Below are 25,301 nucleotides of genomic sequence, written 5' to 3'. Positions count from 1 at the left end.
CATGTAGAAATTGTGTTTGGAGCGTTTGAGGGATTTATCAACTGACTCAGTGAGAAATAGATCGTATTCCAATCTAGATTTTTCCAGATGAGATTTTGTACTCTGAGATGGATTATCTTGAAATGATATGTAGGCTGCATTAAAATTGAGTTCTAGTTTTTTTGCTAGATTTTTGCGTTCCCGTTTAAATAGTGCCATTTGTCTTTGTATTGTACCACGCAAGACAGGCTTATGAGCTTCCCACAGTGTTATTGGGGAAATGTCTGTTGTATTATTAATTGATATGTATTCCTTTAAAGCTTGTTCAATGGCCATCTGATGTAGTGGGTGTTTGAGCATTATGTCCGGTAAGTACCACGTTGGGTCATGCGCTTTTGGTATGGCTGAGGCTATAGTAGTGTATACTGCATTATGGTCAGACCACGGAATCGGAATTATATCTGATGCAATAATTTCTGGTATCATTCCTATTGTTAGAAAAATATGATCTATTCTGGTGAAGGTTTGATGAGGGTGCGAGAAATAAGTGAATTTCTTTTTCATTGGGTTACTTTCTCTCCACGAATCTACCAGATTGTATTTGGAAAGAAGTTGAGAAAAAGGTAATCTAGAGGTTATTTTGGATGGTGTAAAAGGTGATTTATCTAGAAATGGGAGGAGGACCTGGTTCGAATCCCCGCACATTATCACTGTTCCTATTTTGTGTGTATTAATCACTTGTAATATATGTGAGAGGAATGGTGTAGGTTGTTTGTTAGGAGCGTAGTAGGAAATCACCGTGATTGCTGTATCCATTATATAACCCATGAGTATCAGGTATCTACCTTCTGGGTCTTTAATTTCTGATGATAAGGTGAATGGTGTGGATCGGTGAAATGCAATTAGAGTACCCCTTTGTTTGGTACAGGCAGAAGCCGTGTAAATTTGTTGATAAAAAGGAGAAATATATTTTGGAGTAGAATCTTTGGTGAAGTGTGTTTCTTGGAGGCATACTATGTGAGCCTTCTTGTTATGGAAAGTACGGAAGGCTTTGGTCCTTTTTTGAGGGACATTTATTCCCTGAACATTCAGGGAAAGTATATTCAGTGGTGCCATGGCAACAGATCAAATAGTTTTGACTTACTTTTTGTTATGCAGAGCTGACTGCGCAGATCAACCTGTGTGGACTGAAGAGATGAAAAGATAGAAAAGAAACCTGTGAATTCTGGAGTAAAGAGTAAACAAAAAACATATGAGATTAGATGATACATTGTATAAATTATTTTTTGCAAGTAATCACAATAAAATAAATATCTCTCTCAGGGGAATAAGTGCCTTCGTCACACTCCCACATAATATGGTTGGGAGAATGAGGAGGGCTAATGGGGGTACACGGATCTTCTGCTTACAGGAGAGAAGTGCTATGTCAAAAGACATCAAAATGATAATTCATTAATTGGAGTGCAGAATATAGTTTTTGTTGAAATTATTTATTCCAGGGTGGTTGTATATGGTTAGTCTTGCCCTAGGCTAAATAATTCAGTTAGAAAGGTACTGTTAATAACTTTGGTATTGATGAAGATAGTTTGAATTATTTTGGGATTTTAACCCTTTTAGAGTAAACAATTACATATTTTATTCATATGTAACTGTTTAGATATGTTAACTCATAAAATTGCGGTTGTATTGCTTCAGATTAGAATAAAAAAAACATAATTCTAGGAACTAGTTAGGTACTAATATATTTGTTTTAAGAAAAGAAAGAATAAGCTTCCATTACTTCTGGATTATTGAACATATTTGTCCTAAAAAGTAATAAATCTATTGTTATTACCTGATAATATATAACTGAACAAGAATTTCCTTATTTCACTTATATATTCTAAGGCTATATGAATGGGACTGGCCAAATTTCAATCCACTTCTGTACAACCTCCTTGTTGGATTTTTGGTGCTTGATCAGCATCCCAAGCCATAGCCAGCAGCGCTTATCAGTGTATTCTGACAGTGGGGAATTCTCCCTGCTGCGCTATTATATTCTGACAGAGGGGAGACTTCCCCACTGTCAGAATACACTGATCAGTGTTGCCCTCAAATGTGTGGATGGGGGTAATCAAGTATTTTATTTTTGTTTAACTTGCTGATTGAATGAAAAAAATAAACCACCTATGGCCAGTTTTAGTGTAGTCCACGAGCCATTAAAGAGACCCTGCCACCAAAGTTTCAGGTACAAGCACAGAAACATTAAATATTTTAAATTCTTCCATCCAAATAATAAGACCTACACCAAAAATTTTGAACTCCAGCCAACATTTACTGCAGTGACAGCATACTGTTCACTTCCACCCAAAGCCATGGCTGGAGTTGAACTTCTTCAGTGTTCAGCCCATTATTTGGATGGTGGCCTACACTGGAACAACAGTATACTCTAGGTCAGTGATGGTGAACCTTGGCACCCCAGATGTTTCGGAACTACATTTCCCATGATGCTCAACTACACTGCACAGTGCATGAACATCATGGGAAATGTAGTTTCAAAACATCTGGGATGCCAAGGTTCGCCATCACTGGTCTAGGGCCTTGGCACTAATGTATCATGAGTTGTAGAGATAGTCATTTTTACCAGGGGTTTCCTGATACCAGAAAGTTACAAGGTTTCTTTTGTGTTAAAATGAAAAGGTTGAGAAAGGCTGCTATAGAGTTTTAGTCAGGTAACAACTCTGAGGCTGCTGACATCGCATCCAAAGAAGTCTAAGGGCTTTTAGATGTCTCCATAAGAAAGGCTTTTTACAGGTAAATAATATGCTTAAAATATGTTAAATGCACATATAATCTTATTCGAAGATTGTTGAAATTAATGATCTGGTGGCAGGGTCTCTTTAAAATCCATGCTCCAGACCTCCATTATTCTTTTAGGCTCAATTCACATCTATCCATGTTGCTTTTGAGCATTTCTGCAGTGTTTTTTGCGGTGCTTGCCGCGTTTTTTAAACATGCGTTTTTGCCGCGTTTTTGCCACGTTTTGCGTTTTTTTTACAGTGGTTTTTTTTTTATACTGTATACAGTGTAAAAAAAAAGAAAGGAAAAAAAACGCAAAACGCGTCAAAAATGCGGGACTTGCGTTTTGGATGCGAGTCCATTGAATTCTGTTACATGCAAAACGCTGCATTTTGCATGAAGTTCCCGACCCTTTCCAAAAACGCAGAGGCACAAAAATGCATTGATGTGAACATGTTCCATAGGAACCCATGTTAAAAAATTCCCATGCATATCTGCAAAATGCATCAAAAAACGCATTAGTGTGAATGGAGCCTTAGTAGGTTCATTCACCCTGAATATTAAAGCTGTTATAGTTTCACTCTGAAGCCATAAAATCTGCCCCTTTATTTCTTACAGCCAAACAAAAAGCCAAGTACAAGTTTACCATATTATTACACAGCCCAATATAAATAAAGGGATGAAGTATATTGCTGTCTTTTGCAGGTCACCAGTTCCCCAGGGAGCCTAGATATGAATGGAATGTCTCTTCCTACCGAGTTCTTATCACGACACAGCACAGAGGGGATCATCACATTTGTAGACCCTCGCTGCATCAGTGTGATTGGGTATCAACCACAGGTTGGTGGTCTGTGATATGTCTGATGCTGAAAAAGCACATTTGTTTTGTTACGGCTTGCCTTGGATTTGGCCTTAGTTTACTGCTCTTAGTTCGTTTATTTATTGTTTGATGGTCCATGTCTTTGATCATTCCCTGTTTGTTTTTATGACCTTGACGTGGTTATTGTAGCATGCAATAGGTCTATATTGCTTTCATACTTTTATAAATGTTAAGACTGCAGACATTCATACATTGTTCTTGAAGAACCCTAAGTAGTTTTTTTTTCCCAGGATCTCCTGGGAAAGGACATCATTGAATTCTGCCACCCTGAAGACCAGAGTCATCTTCGAGAGAGTTTTCAGCAGGTAACTAGCAGTGGGAAGTAGGAGAGGAAGTATAATGTGCTCAATATATAATCGCCTAGAACTTCGTGTGTAAGGCCCGGTTCACACTGCTGCAATGCGGGAACCTTGCAAATCTACTGCGGGTTCCCGCATCGCACCGACTCGCATGGCAGTTCACACTGCCATATGCGAACTGCTGGGGAGTGTCAATACATTGTTAATGACTCCCCCATTTCAGCTTGCATATCGCACTGCGAACTGTCAGTTCGGACATGAATCGGATCGCATGGGTGTGAACACCCATGCAATCCGCTTCTGGTGCGGACCAAAAAAAGGGTCCTGTGCAAGTTTAGACCGAATGCGATGCGATTTCAGCCATACTATCTGTATGGCTGAAATCACATCGCACGGACATCGCATGTGATTTGCACTGCAGTGCGGTGCGAATCACATGCGATCTCGCACCACGCAGCAGTGTGAAACGGCCCTTAGACTTGTTTGAAAATGAACCTCTTTTGGCATTATCAAATGACTGAAAATTTGAAATATCTAACAGTCAACATATGTCAAACTAACTGCACTTGTCACTTTTCAATCCCAAAAAGTTTTTATTAGTATTGAAATGGTTAAGAAATATTAACATCAGTGCACCTATGCAGTACATATTTAGTGAAATGATATGATAAGACAAGGGGGTTGGTTTACTAAAACTGGAGGGTGCAAAATCTGGTGCAGCTGTGCATAGAAACCAGTCAGCTTCCAGTTTTTTTTTGTCAAAGCTTAATTAAACAAGCTGAAGTCAGAAGCTGACTGGCTACCATGCACAGCTGCACCAGATTTTGCACTCTCCAGTTTTAGGGCCCTTTCACACCTAATGCAGTGGGATGCATTTTGGACTGTACTCCAATTGCATACACAGTCCAAAGGCAAGGTATCCTATGGGCATAGTTCACATTATTGCAGTGCATTCAAAAAAGTAGAACATGCTGCATATTTATGCACCAAAAACACCCTACAACGCATCACAGTTTGCATAGGAGCCCAGGGAAAGGAAGTACAAATGCAAATAGAAAAACATGCGTCAAAAAACACACAGTAGATGTGCAGTTTCCAGTGTAAATGGCAATTAGTAAATCAACCCGAGGGTCTCTGCAATAAAGCATACACAGACAAAATGTAGACATGGACAACTGGACAGTTATTTCATTTCTGAAGACAAATGAAATTTCACAAGAATAAGTGAAAAATAATATTGCAAATACCATGTAATTATGGTATCATTGGTTGAGAAACTATGAAAACTTAAACCAAATGTGGTGTGTGCCATCTCATATACAGTATAGGGATATTTGAAATGTAATGTACCCTTATGCCCTGTCGGATTTTCCGCCGGAAAAAGTGTAATAGGACCTTGTTGTCGAAAATTCCGTCCGTGTTTGGGCTCCATCACACATTTTCCATCGGAATTTCCAACACACAAAGTTTGAGAGCTTGTTATAAAATTTTCCGACAACAAAATCCGATCGTGTGTATACAAATCCGACGCACAAAGTGCCATCCATGCTCAGAATAAATTAAGAGACGAAAGCTATTGGTTACTGCCCCGTTTATAGTCCCGACGTATGTGTTTTATGTCACCACGTTCAGAACGATCGGATTTTCTGACAACTTTGTGCGACCGTGTGTATGCAAGACAAGTTTGAGCCAACATCCGTCGGCAAAAATCCATGGATTTTGTTGTCGAAATGTCCGATCAATGTCCGACCGTGTGTACAGGGCATTAGACTTAACAGAGCACAAAGGAGTACATGGCATGGCAGAGAACATGGGGCCTAAACACACTTCTCAAAATTAAGTAGGTGCTGCATCTAATGGACAGCAAGTAGAAGATTCTGCCTGCCATATACCCCACGTTTTCCGTTTTGTTTTTTTGGACAATCTCTGTAGTTATAGATCGTTTTTTTTCTATGGAAGCTTTTTATTAAAGTGGAAATAAAGGCAACATTTTTTTCCAATTTTGGATAGAGTAAAGCAGGGTTTTTTTATTTGTGTTTCATTGGGGAGATGTCCCTCCACTTATTATTCCATAGCTAAAACAGTAAATGAGAGGAAATCCCTCCAAAGTGAGGGAATCCTTGTTGTCACAAGGATCACCAGATTTGGTGTTTCCATTGGAAGATTTTCCCTCTGTTACTGTTCTGGGGACAACTCAAAATTTGGAGTTTTCCTTTACTTTCACCCTCAGTGATAATAGTCACCAGGACAAATATGGAGAGGAAGGGCACAGACAGCAAAAAAACCTGGCGGGTGTTCTAATCCCTCTCCACTCTATCCAAAACTAAAAAAAAATATTTTCCTTTAGTTATACTTTAGCCTTCATTTTCCATTGCTGTAAGGTAGGCAACCCAGTTTGAATTCATCAGTTTCTTGCCCGCTAGCTGTCACTTTTTTAGGTCAGAACTAATGAGATAATCAAGACTTGTGACTGTTTCTGTGTAGGAAGTTACTGTTGGTAAATAAGTGTCTGTTCCCTGCAGATTGGAATATGGCTATACAGTGGAATTCACACATCTAATGATATCTAGAAGGCAAAGCTTAGAATGTAATTGGATTTTGTATCAGACAGTTTAATAGCACAAAAGAAAGTGCCAGAACCTGGTACTCTGGGATGCAGCATTTCTGTATGTGAATTTGCTTCCTAAGTAATACCGATACATATGTACCTTACTTACCTGAATAACCAATAGTTGAGTGTGTGAGTGGAATGGGGGGGGGGTATTGGTCCATCAGTTTCTGAAACCAACCAGCACTTCAGTTTAAGTTCAAGTGAATTTAGGTTGTCAACATTTAATTTTCTCATTAGGTAGTAAAGCTTAAAGGACAAGTACTGTCGGTGATGTATCGCTTCCACACCAAGACCCGAGACTGGATGTTACTTCGCACCAGCAGCTTCACTTTCCAGAACCCATATTCTGATGAGATTGAATACATTATCTGTACAAATACCAACGTGAAGTAAGTATACAAATAGACAAGGTAGGGTTGTTTTGAAGAACTGGAAAAGGGATGGGACTGTCCATATAAGCCAATTAAATCTTTCATTAGTCATTAAAGCGGATCTTTACTATCTCAATCACATCAAACATCAAGTATTTTCAATCTTTTTGCTGCTAGCCTTAGATAGGAAGTTGTATTTACTTGTTTTTTTTTACTTTTTTTTATTTATTTTTTGCTTCCTGGTTTCTGGCCTAGGCCAAAATGGTGTCATACAGCCTAGAAGTCTTCATGGGCATTTTTTTTCTTTTATCTGGAGGTGAGGAGAAGGGACTTTCTCAGCTAAGCACATCCTCCTGCCTTAGAAACGCTAAGGGGTAGTTTTCAAAGTCATTCCTCAACAAAATAAGGCATGGAGAATGGAGACATGGCTGGAAGGGGGAGTTTGCTTTGAATAATAAAAATAAATTGTGTTTTCGGTTTGTGGTGCTCAGAAACAGATAACTTCTGCTTTCACAGGAAAAATTGATCTGTACAACTTCTCACAATCCTAGACAAAGACAACCATGTCCTCAAAGAGGCTGCCATATTCATGTACATGACAGCATCCAGGTTCACAAAGATAATTAAATGGCAGCCATAATCAATAGTCAATTTTTATACATTTTAGCATATGTACCCTATAGTATCCACCCTTTCCACCCTTAATAGTAATCAGGTAAACTACAATTAACATATTGTTATTTAGTAACTCTAAATAGTTGCACATTTTTGAATCCTTTAAAGGGTACATTTACTTTTAAGCCACGTACACACGAGCAGAATGTCCGACAGAAAAAGTCAGACGGAAGCTTTTCATCGTATATTCCGATCGTGTGTGTGCCTCATCTGACTTTTTTTTTCGAAAATTCTGACGGACTTAGAAATAGAACATGTATATATTTCCAACGGAACCAATTCCTATCGGGAAAACCGCTCGTCTGTATGCTGTTCCAACAGACCAAAAACGACGCATGCTCTGAAGCAAGTAGGAGACGGAAGCTATTGGCTACTGGCTATTGAACTTCCTTTTTCTAGTCCCGTCGTACGTGCTGTACGTCACTGCGTTCTGGACGGTCGGACTTTGGTTTGACCGTGTGTAGGCAAGACTGCTTGAATGGAATTCCATCGGAGTTCCGTCGGAGAAACCTTCAGAGTTTACTCGACGGCAAAACCGGTCATGTGTACATGGCATAAGAGAAGACTTGTACAACATATGCTACAGTAGCAGCTTTAGAACCTGTAATCATCATAATGCTTGCATTAGCGAATGGTCATTGGTCAGCAAAGCCACATGACCACACTAACCAATGGGAATCTCTTCCAAGCCTTTTTCTAAACTTAAAGCAGAAAAGAAGCCAGCCATCTGGTATACTCCTCTCGTTACTCTTTATTGGCTACATGACATAAATACATTATAAAATGGTCACGCGTTTTGGCTATTGCAGCCTTACTTTACTCTTAATCTTACCCTACAGAAGCTGCCATTGCTGAAGTGTTCTTTGAAAATTGTAGTAGCTTGGTTGTTCTGCTGGTTCTCTGACTTATCCACTGGCCTCAAACAAATATAACAATAGGGGATTTTAACTTTTCTCTGACTTGCATGCTTGTTTTGAGTCTGTGAATTAAAAGTACTGAAGTCAGGAACACCCAGGCACCTCACATTTACAAAGAAAGTGAACAATGGCAGCCTCCACAAATCTTTCATGGCAGGTGTACTCTTAGCTGAACTCCAGGCACTTCAGGCAGTATAAAGAACATCAATTAATGCAGTTACCTGTAAATACTCAGGAAAAACTACAAGATGAAATTTCAGCACTCTAATCCAGTCAGGCTCTACTACAGCGTACTTGTACTGACATCTTGACTGGAAGAGAAAATAGAGAGATAATTTGTGAGTATTCTGCTGCTCCCCCAGCATCCAATCAGACAAGCTGTGCTGTGCAGGTTGAGCATCTGGCTGCCTGGTCTGACAACCAGACTTGCTGAACAAAATAAATCCTTGAGCTAGAAAAATAGTTCCAGTGCTGGCTTTATTAAGCAACTTACCTGGAGTTCATCTTTCTACACCTGGGGCGTCCATCACATAATGAGGATGTCTGCAGATACAATAAGGAGACATCCTTCACCTTCCTGCTGCTCCGCTTTCTGACTGCAGGAGCTGCAACATGAATCCAACTCACATTGTCCTGTTTGAATATTTGGGGCTTCTGGCTGTCACTGTATAGCTGAGGGGTTAACTGAACAACCCAGTCCTGTATTCAGCTTTCTTCTATATTACACAAATCTCCATTTTTTGCAGTAAAAATTTTCTTTTCTGTCATTTTGCAACTTTTCAATTAACTGAAGATATATATTAACATGGAATAAAAATGAGTGCAGCGCTAAAATCACTGACTTAATATTTCCGAAAGAGATTTCATCCAAGTGAATATTGACATAATGAAATGGTGAAAACAAACTGAAAAAAAGAAAACTAAAGTGGAGTACTAACTCCCAAAATATTTTTATATTTTTATGTTCTAGTGTGCTAATGAATAAAAATTGTGAATGTTGAATCACCAATTACTGAGGACAATCAAAGTAAGAGTATAAAATAAATACATCAAGAGTATTCACATAAACAAGTGTTGGTCTTTTCCGTCTCACTGGATGAGGGATTCTTTTTCACCATTTGTTTGCTGCACCATTCACTGGCTAATTTTCTTTTTGCAAGATTTATGGGACTCTTTATATAACTTTCATCACCAAAGTTTTTTAATTTTTTTTGTTTTCACTTATGATTATAAGATACGCATTATTATCTGGATCCAGAGATATTTATATCTCGAGTGCTTTTTCCCAGGGTTGAGAAATATTATTTTTCACTTGTTTATGTGAATACTTTTGATGTATTTATTTTATACTCTTACTTTGATTGTCCTCAGTAATTGGTGATTCAACATTCACAATTTTTATTCATTAGCACACTAGAACATAAAAATATAAAAATATTTTTGGAGTTAGTACTCCACTTTAGTTTTCTTTTTTCAGTTTGTTTTCACCATTTCATTATGTCAATATTCACTTTGATGAAATCTCTTTCGGAAATATTAACTCAGTGATTTTGGCGCTGCACAAATTTTTTTACATGTTTTTGGGTTTTGTATTGTAGACTCTTGGTGCTGGCAGCTTTTCTTTCTTTGTTTCAATTTATATTTAAAGCATATATTTTTAGCGCAGCGTTTGGCCATCCGGCCTCTTTTTATATATTAAACATGGATTTTGAGTAGATGAAAGTGGAAAAAAATAGATTTCATAAGGATAGTTAATAATACAACAGCAGTGTATAACTAATGCCGGAATCAGACAGTCAGAGAAGAAACTGCTGTTTATTTCTTCCTTTTAATAAAGCATGTGTACACTTCTAGCCTGCAGTATTTCCGCAGCTGTTTCTGTGTCCTTAGGCAGGTCCAGCAGCAGCAGGCAGAGCTGGAGGTTCATCCAAGGGACAGCTTGTCCTCCTATGACCTGTCACAGGTGGGTATCTGAGACACTTATTCCTCCCTTCTTGGCATCTAGCTGTGCACTCAGATTGTATTTATTGTGTGTCATTACAGGTGCCTGTACCAAACCTTGCAGGGAACGTTCATGAAGGAGGCAAGCCTGTGGTTGATAAGAACGATCCCCTCTTTTCTCAGGACCGGGACCCACGGTTCGCTGAGATGTTTGCTGGAATCACAGCCTGTAAGTTGACATTACCCCTCGCCTGCATCCCTATATGAACTGATAGGTCCACTCTGTGAGCTCCAAAGCTAGCCATACACGTGCAGATCTAAATGTGACCGATTCCTCCATCCACACGAAACAGTGCAGATGGACAGATCGCCCTCTGCAGTCACTCTGTTATGACAGCTGGCCCCACTGGCTGTTAGATCTCGTTCACATGGTTCATACTACTACATCGTACACCCATGAAAAGCTGTGTTTACCTGCCTAAAAATGAACAGGTGTTCAGTGCATCCCCATGTATGCAGTTCCATTGATGTCAACTGGGATGCAGCAGCTGTATGGACACAACCGCTGCTTCCAAATTGAAATCTGTGTGGATGCAGGTGCATACAGGTACGTGTCCTTGAACTCACACTGTGTTTTGGGCCATGCACTCGCTCCCGCACTGATTGATATCAATGGAACTGCCTGCACGGGGATGAATGGAACACCTTTGCACCCCCATGTGGGTAAACACGGGCATACGCCATAGTACACCGTTGTGAACAAGAACTTAAGATATCCGAACAGTACCTGCCTCTGATTGGGTGCAGATGCTGTTCAGCCAACAGTTTTCCTTGTAGATCCTTTGATTTAAGCAGGAGTGTGCAAACAGGGCCACCCACTTATGATGAACCGATCAAAGTTCATTCAATAAATGGCCAGCTTTACTATAATTACAATTGTGTCTGATTCACCAGGAACCAGCGAAGTTCGAACAATGCAGAGACCGCTTTAATATATTTTCTGTCACTTTTGTCACAACACCTCCTTGCCTAAAAACAATCAGAGCTCATTTTTTCAGTCTTCAGCCTGATACAATTAGTCTGCTTACTTTCAACAGTTTATAGCATCTTAAAAGGGATTATGTGATCTCATATACCTATCAGGTTCAGATCAGGACAGGTTAGAGCATAGAATTGTATTGATAAACCCCAGGGATCCCAGAGATGTGTGTTTTCAATAAGCATTTAGGTATGTTTGTAAATGCTAGGCCGGGGTCACAGGCAACGTCTTCACTGAGAAGGAATGTACTGTTAACATATCCAAGGTGCCTTCTTCTAGTCTGCCTGTCGCCATCAGCACATAGTTATAGGGGTAACCAGGGCCTGCGTCTCTAGTAGAATTAATCTCAGCGTCTGCAGGAGATCCAAGGTCATGTAAAATATTTATATGCCGTTTGTGAGGTTAAACGGATGGTTAATGTGGATTTTTTTTTATGACTTTGGAGAAAGGGAGTGGATTTATCATATTGGAATTTTTGTGTGTTTGTGATTGTCTCTGTATGTTATGCCTAAACGTCTAGCGTGATTATGATCTGTTTCAGCCTGGTGTAGCAGCTTTGCTGATGTTTGATGAATGAGCAGTGTAATCATTTCTGAACATATGCCATATTTCAACTTGGTTTTCATTTCTTTTTTCTTTAAGCGGAGAAGAAAATGTTGTCAGCAGCAGGCAGCGGGACGCAGCAGTTGTATTCAACAGGCAGTCCATTTCAGCCTGGGCACACTGGCAAGTCTTTTAGGTATCAGACCCACTCTTTTGTCCTCAATTGAGCATACAGATATTATTACTATATATAAGATATACTGTATATATGACCTATATGTATATAATTACTTTTGACTTAACTTAAGGGGAATGTATAGTGGATTTGTAAAAAATGTATTCATTATCATTAGGAATGAAAATTTTAGTTTTTAGTTAGGTTAATATTAAATATAGCATAGTATGGAGGATCAGGAAGTAATTTTTTTAACCCCGCTGGATCAAATTGGACCATGCTTTATTGGGTTTTTTTTTGCCTGCCACTGGATCAGCTGTAGGTGTAGGATTATATATATGGATGTTATTTATTTTTTTCTTTTGGTCGTATTAGGTGGGCTTGTATCTTTTTTCATCCCAAATATGTAACTATTTTGGTTTATTTTCAGATTTTCCAGTCTCTACTTTACTTTTTGTTTTTGGATATAATGTCTGTTGTTAACAGAGCTCAATAACTAAAGTCGAAATTTACACACAAAAATTAGTGACTTGTTCACTTATCGAATAGCTTAGTCTGAAGTTTCAGTCAAAGAAGACAATCTTCAAAACAGGGAACATGTGCCATGTTGTCTTTTTAGCTAACCCATAGTACTGTGGAAGTCCTTTGTAATGTATTATAGCCTTGATATTGTATATAATATTGCAGGGCTACTAGCCAGGCCTTAAGATGCATACTAGCACATTATGCTATTGTCTTGCAGGTTCTTTTTTTTTTTTTTCAGCGGTTTACTTCCACTTTAAGTAAATATTTTAATTTTAAGTAAATATATTAAGTATAGCATTAAAAAAACAAAAAAACAATGAATGACACTTTCACTGATTTAGGATACAGAGAGACTTACAGCGGAGCACAGCACTGGGCAGGGGAGTGGGAGCTGCCAAAGTTAACTTTTCGTATTAACAAGCTGGTGATTGATTGCTAACTGGTCCGAACAACAAATCACAAGCTTGTTTTTAGGAAAATTTAACTTTGCCAGGTCACACCCAACACCCCGCCTCACCCACACCTCATCTAGTTCTTTGCCGACTCCCGTTGACTCCCGCATAGTAGGGCTGCCAGGCCCTACTATGAAAATGACAGGGAGCAGAGGCTGGGAAGAGAATCGGCTCCCATTCAACCCTGCCTGCCGGCGGCACCCGTCCTCCCCTTTTATGCGACTCCACACTCGCCCTCAGCTTATTTCCACTAGCCTAATGCAAGCAGGCGAGTGGAAATTTTGAGGGCTGTATTATAGTATATATTATAGTATAATATAACAACCTCCATTTTCATAAACTTACCTTCACTTTTCTGTTTTTGCAAGTTGTCTAAATATTACTGTGTAGTTTATTAGACACCTGAGTTAGACTCAGTGCTCTCAGTAATCAGCATTCAGTAACAGACTGGTCTGGCATTCCCCCTCCTCTGTAATACAGTCTGTGGTTGAGGACACTGGTGATGTGGGGTGTGACTGTTACTTATATATACAAGCATAGAGCACTGGAGGTAAAAGCTGGAAGGAACATTTCCATAGGAAATAGGAATAGGAATTTTAAGGCAAAAATCATTCATAAATGATAACAAAAGAAAGTATGGAACTATAAATAGGTGTAGGACTTTTTAGGCCCCATTCAGATATCACATTGCAGGAATTAGACTTTCTGCTTGCAATTTTGAAAGCGTATTCTACACGCATTTCTGCATGTCATGCATAGGGCATTCTCCTCAATGGGCTGTCCTATGCGAGCTTGTTGCCCAAAAGCGACAAGATTAGTGTAAGTTTTAAACACGAGTTTCTGCGCAACTCTTTTGTGCAACAACCGCAGCACAATCGCACCAAATTTGGGGTGCCATTAAGAATAATGCCACCCAAACACTCATTGCATGTTTTGCCGTGATTTGGAATCTCTGAGATTATGCTTGCGAATCCAAATGACCTAATGTGAAAAGGGTTCTTTGTGTAAAAATGTATAAACAATACTTTTCTGAGATTGACAATTTACAATGGTCCTGTAATGGGTTGCTGTTCCCCTCTTGTGATTGGACGATGTGCAATTTGCCAATTGTGAGCCCCTGCCCTTAAAACCAGTAAGGAGACAGAAGGACGTGATTTTGATGTCCGAGTTAGCCTTTTGTGAGGAGAATTCCCTATCCTTGGTGTTAAAGTGGAAGTCCAGACTAAACCTTTCTAATCTTAAACCCCTTAGCCACCCCCAATCCAAGTCCTATACTGACTAGCCTGTAGAGGAAAAATATCTATACTAGTCTGGTTGGTCATGTGATTGGCTCCCAGCGCTGGTTTCAGGGGAGAGAAGGGACAGCCGACATTGGATGCCTCATAGTAAGGCAATGGGTGACGTCACTGCCCAGGTATTACTTTATGTCTCCTCTCCCCTGAAACCAGTGCTGGGAAGATCACGGGACTGGACCAGAGTGCACTGAGAATAGGTAAGTACAGACATCTTCCCTCTACAGGGTAGTTGATATAGGGCTTAGAATGGGGGTGGGAGCAGGTTTAAGATTAAATTAAAATCTTACATTTTTAAGATTTTTATTAAGATTTTCATCATAAGGATTTACAAATATAGAGAGAAACAAAGCTGAAATATAAAGTAGAGCCCATTAGTACTATAAAATACACCTAACAACGTTGATATGGCTCCTTGGATGTGGGAAATTGGATTTAGAAAGGTTCAAAGGCCATATAGAAGAATTCTAAGATAGTAAGGCTGCAAAATTTGAATTGTTTATAAAAGATATCCATGAGAGCCATATTTCCTGAAAATAAGAATGTCGGTTGTGTAGCTGTGCTGATAGCTCTTTTATTCTTATAAGGTTATTCAATTCAGTTATCTGTTCTTCTCTATGGGTATGAGAGTATGGACTAGGACTTCCAATGTCTCAGAATTACCGCCCTGGCAGCCACTAAAAAGAAATGTAAAATCCCTTTCTTGACCCTAGAAATATATTCTGGGAGCATGGATAATAGTGCTATTTGAGGGGTTTGGGGCACTGTGTCAGAGGCAAAAGCATGGGCGCAGAATAGGGCAGCACAGTCATTTATAGTTCTTCTTTTATGTAACTGGAACAATGCCTAAATTTATTACTAAGGACTGTATCTTCAGAGATTAGGAGTTAACAAACAATAACTAAAGTTAATGTCTATCCCACTGCTGGCCTTTGTGTAGAGTAACATTAGATGGCCATACTTTTATGGGCTGTATACATATTTAGGGTGGAGCTACACCCAAAAGGGGAGGCTCCACTTGTTCGCACCCTCCCCCTACTCCACTGCCACATTTGGCACTTTTTGGGGGGGGAGAGGGTACCTGGTTTTGACAAGTACCCACGCCCATTTCCAGCTAAGATCGACGCTCAGCGATCTAAGACATTTCTGGACCCCCCAGCTACCTTCCTGGAGGGACATACAGAGGTCCCAGAAGACGGTGGGACTATTGAGAAAGCGCAGCGCGTCTCGCGCATGCGCAGTAGGAAACAGGCTGTTAAGTCGCAAGGCTTCACTTCCTGTTTTCCTTACTACAGATGCCGGAGCCTGCACCCGAAGCCGATTGAAGAATCGGCTAGGGGTGCCGACATCGCAGGATCCCTAGAGTGTCCTTTTATTACAAGTCAGCAGCTACAGTATTTGTAGCTACTGACTTTTATTTTTTTTTTACAGACTGAAAATCCTCTTTAAGACCCCATATACACTATTAGATTTTCTGCAGATTTTTGTCTTCAGATTTACCAAAACCATATAATATGAGGTCAGACCTTAAGAGTTTAAATTCGTATGCAATCAGGCAGGCCCTTGCACTACATGGTTTTGGTAAATCTGAAGACAAAAATCTGCAGAAAATCTAATAGTGTGTATGGGGCCTAAGAACCAAAATTTTTGTGTATAAAACTCCAGAAAAGGAAAATTTGATCTGTTACCTCAACATTTCAGGCATTTTTATTTTCAGTCCTAGCAAATGTTAAGGTAGAATAAAGGTGGCTACTACTGGCAGCACTCCCCTCAGTTTTATTTCCCCTTTATTTACTATTTTTTATCATTTTTTTTCCCTGGCATGTAAAATATATAAAGCTTTCAGAAATTTAAACTGTCAAATGTTATGATAAACGACCCTACTATTCAAGCTCTCTGTTTTAAACTACACAATGAATTTTATAGGGTTGATTGACTAAAGGCAAATAGGCTGTTGACTTTGGAAGATGATTTTCCCTTAGCTTAGTAAATGAGGTGCAGCTCTGCTAACTTATAGCATCCAATCATATGCAAGAAAAATACTGCTTTTTAATTATTTTTCTTGCACATGATTGGATGTTCTTTGCAAAGTGAATTTTCACCTCAAACACTAGGCTAAGTGAAAATTCTCTTGTAAAGTGAATAACCCATTTGCATTTAGTAAATCAAGCTCCTAAGTTATGCTACTGAGTAGAGAAGAGAGAGGTGTTTTTGACACTTTTTAATTTTGCCGCCAACTAAATCTACCTAAAGCAGAAATTCTCAGTTTTGCTCATTGAGCTGCTTTGGCAAAATTTAATTTAATAAATATTTTCTACTCAATGAATGCAATGCTGTGCTGTGCGTCCTTTTAGTCACTGGGGGTTTTTTTGTCATGCACTTTGTATGCAACAAAATCGTTATCTGCTTTTCCATATTTACTGCATACAATACTTAAAGTAAAATTCCAGTCAAAAATAAAATTCTGCCCTTGCTTAGTATGTTTAAAAACTAAAACCTTTGTCTTATGCATTTTCATAATTGCTGATTGTCTAGATTAGAAACAACAGTCTAACCTAAACAATCAGCAATCTCTTGAGGTTTACCGACAATGGCGTGCCTGTACAGGCTAGAGTTGCCACCTCATCCCTCTGAGAGCCCATTCACACAGGGACGACTTGTCAGGCGACCTAGTCGCCTGACAAGTCGCCTCCCGTTCTGTGCTATGGAACCGTTCTAAGGGGAGCGACGCAAGTCGCTCCGACTTAGAAAAAGGTTCCTGTACGACTTTGGGGGCGACTTGCATAGACTTCTATACAGAAGTCGTTTTGCAAGTCGCCTGGGCAGTCGTTTGCAGGTCGCCTCGCTGAGGCGACCTGCAAGTCGTGTTGCCCCTGTGTGAATGGGGTCTAAACCCGAACACATATGAATTACACAGGTTCTGGGGCTAATTAAATGCAGATAAGGCAACAAGTGAGTTTAATTACCACCTTAATCAGCCACAGAACCTGTGTAATTAATATGTGTTCGTGTTTAAAGGGATGAGGTGGCAACCATAGTACAGGCGAATGTGGCTGATCACATGCACCTTCTTAAATCTTTGTCGGCTTCCATGTAAACATCGGAGCACAGCTTCGCTTAGACCCGCCTCCGTCCCCCCAGCCATGCCTCCTTTATTCCCGGCCATCTGCACCATTCACAGGAGAATGTGCTGCAGCTACTTGTAGGAGAGTTGGAAGCCCCTTTTTGAAAGCAAAAAGACGAAAGCAGCTTACTTCCTACTGCAGCTGCAGCGCTGTGAAGGAAAACAACTCAGGCGGGTGTCTAGTTTCCATGGAAACACCATTGAGTATCACAAACAATACTATGGGAGTTATATACTAAAACTGGAAAGTGCAAAATCTGGTGCAACTCTGCATAGAAACCAATCAGCTTCCAGGTTTTATTGCCAAAGCTTCATTGAACAAGCTGAAATAGAAGCTGATTGGCTTCCATGCACAGCTGCACCAGATTATGTGTGCACCAGTTTTAGTAAATCTATACCTATGTCACTTTCTGGAGTGATGGGGCTGAGCTATGTAGCTTTCCCTGTTCACACTTGAAGCCAATATATGTCACTTTCAGAAATGACATCAATGCAATCAGAGAGACACCCTAATCGGGCGCGCTGGGAGAAAACATCTATGGGCATTGCAGTCACATAACTAAAATTTTAAAGCAAAAAGGGTACAAAGAAATATATATTTATAATTTTTACTTATAACAATTTACTTATATGGAGGTATATGATTCATGGAGCGTAGGTTACAACAAGCCTTTGCTTCTACTTTAATGCTTATGCTGGATAGCACAGTATGGCTTGTCTGCTGTCTGGTTCTTTCTTTACCTGCTTTATTTTATCACAGCTCTTCAGTGGTTCATGTGACGGGCGTTAATGAGATCCAGTCTCCAACTGGCACAAGCCAAAACCTTACCCAGATATCCCGTCAGCTTAACGCTGGACAGGTCTGGACAGGAAGCCGTCCCCCTTTTCAAGGACAGGTATTGTGAAACCAAAATGTCAGCATTGTGTGGCTAAAGGGTGTGAGGCAATTTGATAAATATAATATATATTTATTTTTTTTTACAGCAAATCACATCTCAGTCTGGCAAAGCTCAGTCTTCTCCATTTGGCATTGGAACAAGCCACACATACACATCTGACCCAGCAACATATAGCCCATTATCCAGTCCAGCCACCTCATCTCCCAGTGGAAATGCTTACTCCAGCCTTGGGGGAAGAAACGCAGCATTCAGTAAGTTTATTTTCTTTTTCTTGTATGAGACTTATAGATTTAGCATTAGATTAACACCACACTGTCAAAATGAGAGCAAGTGTCATCAAACAAGACTTCTCATTTCACTGATGTCGAAGTTAAAGCTCAATCAGGGACAAAGATGAACTGCATTGCGGACCGCAGGCCATTCCCTACCAATGAGACCTCAGGTTAGTTCTTACCTCCACGTTTATGGTTGAAGAAGTAAGGAGATTTTTAGCACTGAGCTATATGAATTACTGCTATGCAGATTGGTCGCATGCAGTAATTTTTTTATCATTTTGTCCCCTCACACATTACAGAGAAGACAGGGAATTGGGTCCAACTCTGATGGCTGCTTGGCAAAGAAGTTTTAGGTCTGTGATTTGGGTAATTAGGTTGAGGCACTCAGCTTAGCTGGGGCCTTAGGCAGAGCCTTTAGCTTCATTGTGAAAAAATGATCTAGGGCATGTTAATGCTACCAGTTTTACATAGATGGGTGTGGAGTCTCTGGAGAACTTGAGAGCAATGACCAGCCAGCATTGATTCAAGGCATGGAATGATCCACTCTTTATTTGTTGTTTACAGTGCATTTAAAACCCAACTTTTCCTATCTGTCCCCTTTTAGTCTGTTAAATATACCATTGGAAGCATTTTATTATATTTGTTCAACAAATGAAAACCTTAAAAACCTGATCCTGTCAGAAATGTTTTGAGCTGATAGCATAGGTGTGTGAAGCCTATTGCATTAGGGTGTGCACCCCAAAGCTCAAACACACATGAGTGTATGTATGTATGTGTGTAGATATACATACAGTATATTTACACTGTTATACAAGCTGTACACACACTACTTTACATTCTAGCAAAGTGTCATTTCTTCAGTGTTGTCACATGAAAAGATATCAAATATTTACAAAAATGTGAGGGGTGTACTCACTTTTGTGCGATACTGTGTGTATATGTATTAAATGTATTAAAACATGGATGGTGTCAGGGTGTCAATAGGACAGTGGACAGTGTCAATAGGGCAGTGGACGGTGTCAATAGAGCAGTGGATGGTGTCAGTAAAGTGGTGGACAGTGTCAGTAGGGCAGAGATTGGTGTCAGTCAGTAGAGCATTGGATGGTGTCAGTAGGGCAGAGGACGGTGACAGTAGTTTTTTGTTTTTATTATTTTATTATTTATATATTTTTTTTACAGTTAGATTTTTAAATTCTTTTTTAATATGAATTTTTATAATATTTTTACTATTATTTTAGGAGCCACATTTGGGGGGGGGGGGGGGGGCTTTCATTAAATAAAAGGGGTCTAAACAGACTAATGTTTGGCTCGGGCAGCATGGGGAATCTGCGCTGCACGGGGTGATTAGGGTGTGCCCAGGCACACCCAGCACACCCCGTGTGCACACCTATGGCTGATAGCTTTCTATGCGGTCTGCCTGGACTGCATGCTTATGAGTTACACTGTTTCCAGTTCTCTGTGTGGAATAGAGAACTCATCTTCCTATGTTACAGAGAAAAGAGAGGTGTTTCTGAGCCCTGTCCTAGGTGTTCCTCTAAAGTTCACTGAGTGTTGTCACCTTAGGATAAGAAATATATTACTGGCAGGATCACCAGGTAAACAAAAGCCTAAAATAAGAAATCTACATTTTTGTTCGTAGGCTTAGATCTACTTTAACATGTGATTACATGCGCATGTCAAACTTTGCTGCATTCTTGTCATTTGGGCTCAGCTCAAGTGGTATTTATTAGGCATTTCTACCCCTAGAGTGCCCATGCTAGTTAAAAAAGTATAGCATGGTTTGGCTATTGTACAGTTGTTTTTCTGTGGGTGAACTAGGTTCTGTCTGAGGAGATATAACACAGAGTGGGATAGAAAATCACTAAGGATTTCTGTTCCAGCAGGAAGTTGAGTGGACTCTTTTTTTTTAATTTTTATTTTTTATACTCTTTTTATTGACGAAGATGTCAGACAATATTACATTAATCACAACGCCAACAGGATCGAATTGTAAACAAATTTTGGTTCACAGATGTGAAGAGTTGACACTTTTAGGGCTGGTTCACACCTCAAAATCGCACTCCAGATCTGTTCTAGATGTGTTTCTGCATGAGCGTTTTTAATGTGTTTTTGAAGCATTTCAGTGCGTTTTTGGTGCATTTACGGATACATTCCTTGTGCTTTTTTTCTTCTTTTTTCCTGTTTTTTTTGTTTTTTCAATGTACTGGGGTCCAGTGCATTTTTGATGTGTCTCAGTGCATTCTGGTGCATTTTTGATGCCTAGTTACATAGTAGGCGAGGTTGAAAAAAGACACAAGTCTATCAAGTCCAACCTATGTGTGATTATGTGTCAGTATTACATTGTATATCCCTGTATTTTGCGGTCATTCAGGTGCTTATCTAATAGTTTCTTGAAGCTATCGATGCTCCCCGCTGATACCACCGCCTGTGGAAGGGAATTCCACATCCTTGCCACTCTTACAGTAAAGAACCCTCTACGTAGTTTAAGGTTAAACCTCTTTTCTTCTAATTTTAATGAGTGGCCACGAGTCTTGTTAAACTCTCTTCTGCGAAAAAGTTTTATTTCTATTGTAGGGTCACCAGTACGTTATTTGTATATTGAAATCATATCACCTCCTCATAAAAGGTGAGTAGATTGGTTTGTCAAGAACGATTCTTCATGAATCCATGCTGATTACTGCTAATGATATCGTTCTCATTACTAAAATCTTGTATCTAGTCCCTTATCATCCCCTCCAAGAGTTTACATACTATTGACGTTAGGCTAACTGGTCTGTAATTCCAAGGGATGTATTTTGGGCCCTTTTTAAATATTGGTGATACATTGGCTTTTTTCCAATCAGCTGGTACCATTTCAGTCAGTAGACTGTCTGTAAAAATTAGGAACGACGGTCTGGCAATCACTTGACTGAGTTCCCTAAGTACCCTCGGATGCAAGCCATCTGGTCCCGGTGATTTATTAATGTTAAGTTTCTCAAGTCTAATTTTAATTCTATCCTCTGTTAACCATGGAGGTGCTTCCTGTGTTGTGTCATGAGGATAAACACTGCAGTTTTGGTTACTGAAGCCCCCCGATTCACTCGTGAAGACTGAGGAGAAGAATAAATTCAATACCTTTGCCATCTCTCCCTTTGTAACCAGATGTCCTTCCTCATTCTTTATGGGGCCAATATGGTCTGTCCTCCCTTTTTTACTGTTTACATACTTAAAGAATTTCTTGGGATTTTTTTTGCTCTCCTCCGCTATGTGTCTTTCATGTTCTATCTTAGCCGTCCTAATTGCACCCTTACATTTCTTGTTGCATTCTTTATAAAGTCTGAATGCTGAGGATGATCCCTCAACCTTGTATTTTTTGAAGGCCTTCTCCTTTGCTTTTGTATGCATTTTTACATTGGAGTTAAGCCATCCAGGACTTTTGTTTGCTCTTTTAAATTTATTACCCAATGGGATACATTGGCTAATGCCCTTATTTAATATATTCTTTGTTCCTAATATTTTATCCCAATCTATGCCTTTTAGCAAGGTTTGTAATTTAGGGAAGTTTGCTCTTTTGAAATTCAGTGTCTTTGTATTCCCTTTAGGTTTCCTATTTGTGTGATTTATATTGAAACTAATTGACCTGTGATCGCTGTTACCTAAATTGCCCTGTATTTCCACATCCGTGATCGGATCTGTATTGTTGGTAATCAGTAGATCCAGTAATGTTTTATTTCTAGTTGGTGCGTCTACCATCTGACCCATAAAATTGTCCTGCAAGACATTAAGGAACTGGCAAGCCTTAAATTAATGCGCGGATCCCTCCGCCCAGTCTATGTCTGGATAATTAAAATCCCCCATTATGATAACACTTCCCAACCTTGCTGCTAATCCAAATTGTGATAGGAGATCTGCCTCCACTTCCTCCCTCAGGTTAGGGGGCCTATAGCATACTCCCAGTATTATTTTCCCCTTAGCTTCATCCCTTTGGAGCTCTACCCATAAGGATTCCACCTCCTCCCTAGCTTCCTCAGTGATGTCATCTCTCACATTCACTTGTACATTATTCTTGACATATAGGCATACCCCTCCCCCTTTTTTACCCTCTCTATCCTTGCAGTAAAGGGTATACCCTTGAATGTTTGCCAGCCAGTCATGAGAGCTGTTGAACCAGGTCTCTGAAATTCCCACAAAATCCAAATCCTTCTCGTACAACAGTATCTCTATTTCACCCATCTTGTCCGCCATGCTCCTGGCATTGGTGAACATGCCACATAGTTTAGACCGGTCGCATATTGTACTTGTGTTGGGTGTTTCCGCGCTGACTATCTCTACCTCTGGACCCTCCCCCCCATCTCCTAGTTTAAAAACCCCTCTTACTTTTTGGCCATCTTTATTCACAGCAGATCTGCACCCTCCTCATTTAGGTGCAGTCCGTCCCTTCTATAGTACCGGTTATCGACTGAGAAGTCGGCCCAGTCCTCCAGGAACTCAAACCCCTCCTTGCTACACCAGCTCTTCAGCCACTTGTTTACTTCCCTAATCTCCCTCTGCCTTTCTGGTGTGGCTCGATGTACTGGTAGTATTCTTGAGAATACTACCTTGGTGGTCCTTTTCCTCAATTTAGCTCCTAAGTCCCTAAAATCGTTTTTTAGGACACTCCATCTGCCTCTGACTTTGTCATTGGTGCCAACGTGCACCATGACAGCTGGGTCTTCCCCAGCCCCTCCCAGTAATCTGTCCACAAGATCCGTGATGTGCCGAATCCGAGCGCCCGGTAGACAACATACTGTTCGGCGCTTCAGGTCTTGGTTACAGATTGCCCTCTCTGTCCTTCTAAGAATTGAGTCCCCTACCACTAGAATCTGTCTTTCCTTTACCTTCGCTGCCCCCCCCCCACTCTCACTGGAGGAGTTCTTTCCCTGGCAGCTAGGAGAGTCCCTTAGCTCCAGCAGTGCTGGTCCCTGACTGGTTTCACCAATGTCACTCAATAGAGCGTACTTATTGGGATGCTCCAGTCCTGGATCGGCCTCCCTGGCACTTCCCCCTCTACCCATCCTGACTGTCACCCATCTACTCTTTGCTAGTGCCTGCACCTCTTTGTCTCCACCTGCCTCTGTGCTGGCACCTGCCGTGTTTGTTCCTGGCTCTCCTTTTGTATAGAGGGACTTCTCAGTGCTGACAGTTGCTTCCCCAGATTCAGAACCTGGGCTTCCAGGGAAACAATGTGCTTACATTTTGCACAGCAGTTTTCGCCCTCGATCGGATGATCAAGGAACGCATACATGCAGCAAGATGTACAAAGAGTCGCCTCTCCACACCCGCCGGGCATCGTACCTATTAAATTTAGTGAGGATCGGGGATTATACCCTGTCCAAATTACCTAACAGCTAGCTTCCTGGCACTAATACTCATGACAATACACAGGTACACAACAAGACAATACACAGGTACTCACAGACCTACGTGCACTCGCAGGCCACTCGCAGACCTACGTGCACTCGCAGGCCACTCGCAGACCTGCATGCACCCGTAGACCTACGTGCCTCCGCAGACCTACGTGCACTCGCAGGCCACTCGCAGACCTACGTGCACTCGCAGGCCACTCGCAGGCCACTCGCAGACCTACGTGCACTCACAGGCCACTCGCAGACCTACGTGCACTCGCAGGCCTACGTCCACTCGCAGACCTATGTCCACTCGCAGGCCTACGTGCACTCGCAGGCCACTCGCAGACCTATGTGCACTCGCAATACACAAGTATACAGTACACAATACACAAGTACTAACAATCCACACACACTACTCAGACAACACTCAGGTACTCACACTACACAGGTACTATGACCCCTGTTATAAGCTCCTGTTTTAAACTCTGGTTTTAACTCACCACTTAGACTGGTTCCACTTACACAGAGTTCCAACAGCCTCACAAATGAGCAGGCTCAATATGAGTCCTACACCAGGTTATACAGGCCTCAAGCACCTGTGAGCAATTAACCACTCCCCTTAATTGGTAGTCTGAAGCAACCAAAGAAAAAAAAAAAGCTATTTAAAAAGTGACAGAAAAAGGTGATTGAAAAGCTAAAAGAAAAAGCCCCAAAAATGCAACCCAGCAATCAAAAACCAAGACTTGTTCACTCCCACTCAAGGTCCCCCCTCTGGTTTTAACTCACCACTTAGGCTGGTTCCACTTGCACAGAGTTCCAACAGCCTTACAAATGAGCAGGCTCAATATGAGTCCTACACCAGGTGATATAGGCCTTAAGCACCTATGAGCAATTAACCACTCCCCTTAATTGGTAGTCTGAAGCAACCAAAGGAAAAAAAAAAGCTATTTAAAAAGTGACAGAAAAAGGTGATTGAAAAGCTAAAAGAAAAAGCCCCAAAAATGCAACCCAGCAATCAAAAAGCAAGACTTGTTCACTCCCACTCAAGGTCCCCCCTCTGGTTTTAACTCACCACTTAGACTGGTTCCACTTGCACAGAGTTCCAACAGCCTCACAAATGATGCCTTTTACCACGTTCCAGTACAGTCCGGTGTAGGAAA

General features: G+C 40.6%; 1 protein-coding gene across 4 annotated transcripts in view; it reads left to right on the top strand.

The window, feature by feature from the left end:
* The window catches only part of ARNT2 (aryl hydrocarbon receptor nuclear translocator 2), a 199,302-nt gene that overhangs the window by 159,692 nt on the left and 14,309 nt on the right, over positions 1-25,301 (top strand). For all 4 annotated transcript variants that reach the window (XM_073618473.1, XM_073618474.1, XM_073618475.1 and 1 more), the window contains 8 exons: positions 3,463-3,597; positions 3,868-3,942; positions 6,785-6,936; positions 10,401-10,473; positions 10,554-10,680; positions 12,133-12,229; positions 18,362-18,497; positions 18,586-18,751. In XM_073618473.1, coding sequence (XP_073474574.1) covers positions 3,463-3,597; positions 3,868-3,942; positions 6,785-6,936; positions 10,401-10,473; positions 10,554-10,680; positions 12,133-12,229; positions 18,362-18,497; positions 18,586-18,751 — 961 coding nt within the window. The remainder of the gene's footprint in view (positions 1-3,462; positions 3,598-3,867; positions 3,943-6,784; positions 6,937-10,400; positions 10,474-10,553; positions 10,681-12,132; positions 12,230-18,361; positions 18,498-18,585; positions 18,752-25,301) is intronic.

Source organism: Aquarana catesbeiana, linkage group LG03 (assembly GCF_042186555.1).
Source record: "Aquarana catesbeiana isolate 2022-GZ linkage group LG03, ASM4218655v1, whole genome shotgun sequence".
Classification (NCBI taxonomy): domain Eukaryota; kingdom Metazoa; phylum Chordata; class Amphibia; order Anura; family Ranidae; genus Aquarana; species Aquarana catesbeiana.
Note: the sequence above shows the minus strand (reverse complement) of the source record. Positions and strands in the feature narration are given on the sequence as shown.